Source organism: Trichomonas vaginalis, chromosome IV, assembly GCF_026262505.1.
Source record: "Trichomonas vaginalis G3 chromosome IV, whole genome shotgun sequence".
NCBI lineage: Eukaryota > Parabasalia > Trichomonadida > Trichomonadidae > Trichomonas > Trichomonas vaginalis.
The window spans coordinates 17,187,143-17,193,521 of record NC_067206.1 but is presented as its reverse complement, the minus strand read 5'-3'; the positions used below and the strand labels follow the sequence as shown (position 1 = coordinate 17,193,521).

Sequence of the window (6,379 nt, the reverse complement as noted above, 5' to 3'; positions counted from 1 at the left end):
AGGAACCGAAAAGTGACGAAAAACCGATAGAAGAAGAGAAACCAAAAACTGAAGATAAACCAAAACCAAAGTTTAGTTTCCAAACTAAACCAAGTCAACCTTCATTAGCTGGTATGGGTTGGCGTCAAAGACTTATGGCAGCAGGCGGTTATGTAAAGTAAAGAAAAAATATTTTTTTATTTTTATAAAAATGCCCCATATAGAATGGATAGAAAGTCTGCTAGAATAAAAGCAGAGTTACAAAGATATGGTTGGAGAGTTTCGAAGAATTTTAAATATAGGAAGGGAAGACCCATAAAAGTCTATGACAAATTGTCTGGTCTTCGCTACGAAATGGATTTGGAAACAGCACGTGCCAATTATCCAAACAGACTAGAGAGGTTAGAAGAAGAACGTCTTATGGACATGCCTTTCGATGTTAGTGAACCTCAAGTTGAAGGACACGACGGCTTTGCCAGATTCTACTGGAAACATGACGAACAATTGCATCCTTTGAGAAGGAAAAAAGGAAAAGGTGAAGACGCACATGCTCCCATGGAAAGAACAAGATATGCATATGAAAAGTATCGTGAAGTTAGAAGTCAAATTACATCTGGTCGAACCTTTACAGTAAACTTTGACGAAGGAAAGAACAAAGAAGGCTTCATGGGAGTACTTGCTGCAATTCAAGACGGAAATAAGAAAGGACACAATCTCAGATTGACCATAACAGATTTGGATGGTCACATTTACTATGCACATGGCAATGAACAAACAGCCGCAAAACTTCTTGACGCTTTCAAGACTACAAAGAGAGAACAAATGGTTGACTCCGACTCAGACATTTTGAATGCAATTGAAGGAATTGCAAGTGTCAAGTTCGAATGGTACCAACCTAACCCTCAAGCAGTCAGACAACATGCTGGATACTTCCCCTTCATAAATAAGTCTGACATTGACTTGACAAGGTATGGAATTTACAATTCAATTGAAACAATTGTCAATGAACCTTGCATTCTTACATGTCTCAGGAACTCTGGTCTTGTTACAGATGAGAAGATGAAGTATCTTGAGTCATGTGTGAAGACAAGGTACATTCTCAGAGGTCAATTGGCAAAAATTGCACCGTTGGCAAATGTCAATATCCGAGTCAACATACCTACAGCTAAAGGTTCTTCACATGACGACTATGTTGTTGACAAAGACTTACCATGGTTGAAGATTGTAATTGTCCACAACCACTTCATGTTGAACGAAAGTCTTACAAACCCATTCTTTGGTAAAAGTAAGTGCAACATTGTCAGAGCTGTCAACATTCTTTTCAAGAAAGGTTTGTTGGAACCAATTCCAGATGACAAGCTGACAGAAACTTTTGTACCAAAAGACGAAACAAACTTTTCATTGTTAGCAAGACCAAAAGTTGTTCCAGACAAAGTTCTAGTACAAAAGAAGTACACGGTTCCACAAGGGGTTGGTATGTTCAGATACCAACCTGAACCAGAAGAACTTCCAATGAGGTTGCAAGAACTTCAAGATGCTATAAACAAACTTCCATTGAGACATCCAATTGACGTCAAATTATATTGGAGAGCATCTGAGTTAGGTCAGAAGGTTTTATATGAAACAGGTTGCTTCGACGATGTTTATGAGATAACAGGAGAAGTTTCTCAGAAGATAAGAGACTCACTTGAATTTCCACAAACTGGACCAATTGGTTGCAACAAGTTCGACTCAGATGAAAAGATATACTATGTCGACCTTAACGCTGCATACATGAGGTTTGTCCAATATATTCCGACTGGAATTCCAAACGAAGATGGTGAGTTCCCGGGAAGGAACTATACAGTTGGAAAAGTCATACAACAACTGTATGATATTAGGAAAGCTTCAAACCCCAAACTTGCAATGACACTCAAATTGCTTATGAATTCGACATGGGGATATTCCATTAAGAAACCTCAAGAGATGAAGAGTAAACATTATGAGAAGGTCGACAACTTTGTTGAAGGGTTTTCTCCTTTTGTTTTGAAGTACGAATTCACTCAAGGTCAAAGTGGCTTAGTAACCACATTAAAACCTATTGTCGAACATTGGTCTTACCCTCAGTTCGCAAAGGCAGTCCTTGACAACTACAATGAGTTCTTCTCCGAAGTCAAATCCAAAGTCAAGGTTTACTATGAGAACATTGACGCACTCATGACGAACGAAGAAGGCTATAACAAACTCATTGAAATGGGAATGGTCGGTGAAAAGATGGGTCAATTCAAATTGGACAAAATTTTCACCGAAGTTCATGTCCTCTCCAAGCGTAAGTACTGGGGTGTTAAAGAAGATGGTGAAATAGTTAAACATTGCATGAAATAAAAAATTTTTATTCGAATTTGAATTTAAATGTGGGAATTCTTGGGAACGGGAAAGGCTTATTTACTTGAGGAACAGGTAAAGGTGGTGGAGGTGGTGGCAACCAGTCCATTTTATATTCCTTCCTAGCTAATTTCCGTTTAATTTCATGGTCGCCCTCGGAGTCTTTGAATCGGACAGGTCGAGTTACACCATTCTTGGTCTCAAACTCATATATAACCTGTTTGTCTGTATTGTTGTAAGACGAGTTACGGAAAGTGAGGTGAACCGAAAAAGTGACACTTATTTGGTCGGATAAATTCCCTATATATTTACTTGTCAAAAAAAATCAGACTTTTTTTGCTTTAAAAAATTTATAAGTTAATTATTGAGAACGAAGGTGAAAGGAAATGGATATCTCTTACCTTTCATTCCCTCGAGAAAGTTCAAAAACTTGGGTGCAATCAGTTCTGATTGCACCCAAGTTTTTGAACTTTGTATAAGGAATTGTTGGCTATGATGCACTGATCATGAATCAGTACATCATAGCCAACAATTCCTTCGCAAACAGCGGGAAACTTTGTCCGAATAGTTTAACATTCGGACAAAGTTTCCCAACTTTCAAGCCGAAATTCGCGGATACCATTCACCAACTAGCTCTTGCTATGATGGTTATTAAAAATCAAGATCTATATTAAATTCAAAATCTACTCAAAGTCACTAATGTTCGATTTCGGAGTGTCAAATTACTGTACTACAGTTGCTGCTTCTTCTGCAACTTGCGTATCTCTGTAACGAAGAAAAAAAATATGTAAATGTTTTAAAAAGTAAGTGTTTATTCTTATTAATCTGACTGAGCTTAGTAAGAAGATGTAATCGATATTGTTAATTTGTGTTAAAAATTAGATTTTATTTTCGATTTTAAAATATTACCGAATTAATTTCTTTGATTGGCTCTCCTCTCGCGGAAATGTTGAAGAGAAATCCTCAAATCCTTAATTTCTCCATCAACTTTCCAAAGGGGTTCTTTGGTGGTATCATATTTTTCGCTGATATCATAAAATTTGTTTGGTGTAAACCAGGTATGTATTTCTGGATTTTTTGGTAACTGTGTATGTGGTGTTGCGTTATAATTTTCGATTAAATTTTGAATTTGATCCCAAGCTACCTCATCAACTTGAATATTCTGCCAAAATCTTTCGATTTTGCCATTCATGTAAGGGCAGTGTGGTATTATCGTGATTGATTCGACGTTTGCATTTTTTAATAAATTTTTGAAAACACCGTAGTTTTCAAGCCCATTGTCACTCCATATGGCAAACGGTTTGCCATATACATCGAAACATTGTTGAATGACACGACTTGTTTGTGCCGCTTCTTTAGTTTCGAGATGTGACCAAGCCAAAATTTTTCGTGATTTATCGTCAATAACGGCATATAGATATTCACCTTGGCGATGATTTAAAAAGTGAATATCTACATGCCATATTTCATTAACGTAAAAAGCTTCGTATTTTGTTTGACCTTTTGCCTTTGAATTTTTTGGCGGTTGTGCAAGATTGAGAAGTTTGAAACATTTATTAACAGTTCTTTCGGAAAATTGAATGTTCAATAATTTACGGTCAAAATAATCTGTAGTTTTTTCAAATGTTGAAGTTGTATTTGTGCGTATTGAATATGGGTCATCTTCTGAATTTATATCCGATTCTGTATCAATTGAATTTGGACTTGATGAAAATAATTCTTCGGCTGATGAATCGTCGGAATTTGAAGAGATTTCTGATGATAACTGTTCAGATGAACTTGAAATGTCAGGAGAACTGTAATCAAACTCTGAATTTTGATTCCGTTGAGACAATTGTGGAATTGGAAAATGAATTTGAATATTTTGTTGATTTTGCATTTGCGATTCAAGTATCATTTGACGATCTGTTATAATTCGGCCGAAAGCCCGGGAAATTCCTATTTTTTGAACTTTATTATGTAAATTTTGGACAGTATTTATTAATTCTTGTGGTGGATCTTTTGGTTTTGGACCTGTACGTAATTTTGGAATTTCAATTTGATTGAAATTAAGAGCGTTTTTAAAAGTTTTATGTGATATTGTGGGAAGAATTCTTCCATCTGTTAAAGGGACATTTTGGAGAACGGTTTCGACGTTAATACCGCTTTGAATTTGTTGATTAGCTTGATTTAACCATTCTAAATCAATTAAATCGAAGATTCTACCACTCATTTGAAAATTATAAGTTTTGAAAAAAACCGTAAATCATTATTGAATCTAAAAATATTTATGTACAAAAAGTCGGTATATATTCTATAATTATTTAAAATAATGAAAAAGTTGATTTGTGAATCATTGAAATATTAATGCTGTTATATATATATATCAGATGATATAAGATGATTTTTTTAAATAAAAAATAAAATTTAATTTTTTAATTGTTAAAATAAGAATAGTAAGCTTGACAAGTAATTTAAGTTTTTGCTTTGTAAAGTTATTTGGTTGGCAAATGCATTGTGTCACTTTTTGTTTGAGTTCACTTTCCGTAATTTGTCTTATGATAGTATTTTCGTCGACTATGGCACGAGACACGAACATTGACCAAACGGACAAAAAGTGTCATTTCGGATGGTCAAGCAGCCAATCGCATTCGAGCACTTCGAAGAAGCCTTACGTTCCAAGGGAGAGGGTGTCTGGTGCAAGGCAGAGGTCATGAGACTCTACGAGCAGTACATCCTCAATGCCTGGGAGGACAAATCGTCCTTGAATTGGCAATTCTACCAACTCCTCTGGGACGACCTCCTACGCAACTGGGAAGATAACGAAAGAGCCCAATTCAAAGGTCGGGAGCTAATTTTCCAAATTACCATTAATAGTGCCTACTTATCCAACTAAACACTTAAATTTACTTGGGGTTTCCCCCTAAAATATTTTTTACTCTTAGAACCACTCGAGGTTCTCCTTACGGTTGTTGAGCTTGTCACCGTCAATGTGTCTGACCTTCGTCTTCTTGCCTGGATTTGGAACCCATTGAATTGCGACAAGCTTGCCCATGGAGTGTTGTGCATGAAAAATAGCGTGACTTCACTTTTGACAAAAAGTGACACTATTTCTGATGGTTTTGTCATTTATTTGTCAGATTTATAAATGGATAATAATGCTGTAAATCAGATATTAATTAAAAATATTTAAGATTTATGTTCGAATTGAAAAGCAAAATGATATTTTTTTAATTGAAAAACGTTAATATCTGATATTTTGAAGTTTTTAATATTTGTTAGTATCTTAAATTATTGAATGCATACATTTTTTATGTTCTCAATTTTAAAAAATTGTGAAGAATTTAGTTTTTTGGAGATGGATGTTTAATATTTGTGAGTGAGAATGCAAGCAGGAGTTTGGTACTTTAAGGCTAGGTTGAGATAGATTTCCCATTATATTATCTGTGAATATTTTGCTTGAAAATTCAAGATATAAAAATATATTATCAAAAAATTTTATATTTTTAAATACAATAGGGTGGAAATATAGTACGATGAGATAGCAATGATATATTTTATAATGGGAGGTAATCTGAAGATAAGTAGCAAATTTTATGCGATTTTGATTGGGAGTTGGAGGGTGTGAGTACTATAGCATGTAATAGTATCTCACACCCTCCAATTCTTCCTATGGCGCCGAAAAATTTTTGGTGAAATGCGACGACATTTCACCAAAAAATTTTCGGCGCCATATAGAGAACTATAGTCTGCGAGGTACTGATTCTATCTATGTACCTCGCAGACCATAGTTCTCAGCCAAAATGTCAAAAATTTCGGAAATTCGAAATAATTTTTTTTGAGAAAAAATTAACCGTTTAACATAATATTTATAATATTGCTTATTCAATTAGACGGATTAAAAATTATATGTTTTCTTTTTATTTTTTCAATTCAATTATTAGCTGACTCGAATTTGTATAAGTTTTTTAAAATAGATATCAAACATTAAATATAAAAAAGAAAACAATTAAGAATATTAAAGTAAATTCTTTATTAAGAAACAATAAAATGAAAA

General features: G+C 34.5%; 2 protein-coding genes across 2 annotated transcripts, besides 4 other annotated features; both read left to right on the top strand.

Annotated features, from left to right (window-relative positions):
* Nucleotides 1-204: 204 nt before the first annotated feature.
* Nucleotides 205-878, top strand: TVAGG3_0111630 (uncharacterized protein; the record flags this gene model as incomplete). The annotated part of the gene is made up of 1 exon (XM_051223171.2): nucleotides 205-878. A coding segment is annotated over one exon (674 nt), but the record flags the coding sequence as incomplete, so codon positions are not given.
* A 1,944-nt stretch (nucleotides 879-2,822) lies between these two features.
* Nucleotides 2,823-2,944: a mobile genetic element.
* Nucleotides 2,945-3,216: 272 nt separating this feature from the next.
* Nucleotides 3,217-3,249: a mobile genetic element.
* Nucleotides 3,217-3,249: a terminal%2Cinverted (terminal inverted repeat of LTR63 transposon ID:TVAGG3_0111610).
* A 10-nt stretch (nucleotides 3,250-3,259) lies between these two features.
* Nucleotides 3,260-4,554: a mobile genetic element.
* A 397-nt stretch (nucleotides 4,555-4,951) lies between these two features.
* Nucleotides 4,952-5,218, top strand: TVAGG3_0111590 (uncharacterized protein; the record flags this gene model as incomplete). The annotated part of the gene is made up of 1 exon (XM_051223169.1): nucleotides 4,952-5,218. The coding sequence occupies one exon, from the start codon at nucleotides 4,952-4,954 to the stop codon at nucleotides 5,216-5,218; it is 267 nt and encodes an 88-aa protein (XP_051108155.1).
* Nucleotides 5,219-6,379: the final 1,161 nt, after the last annotated feature.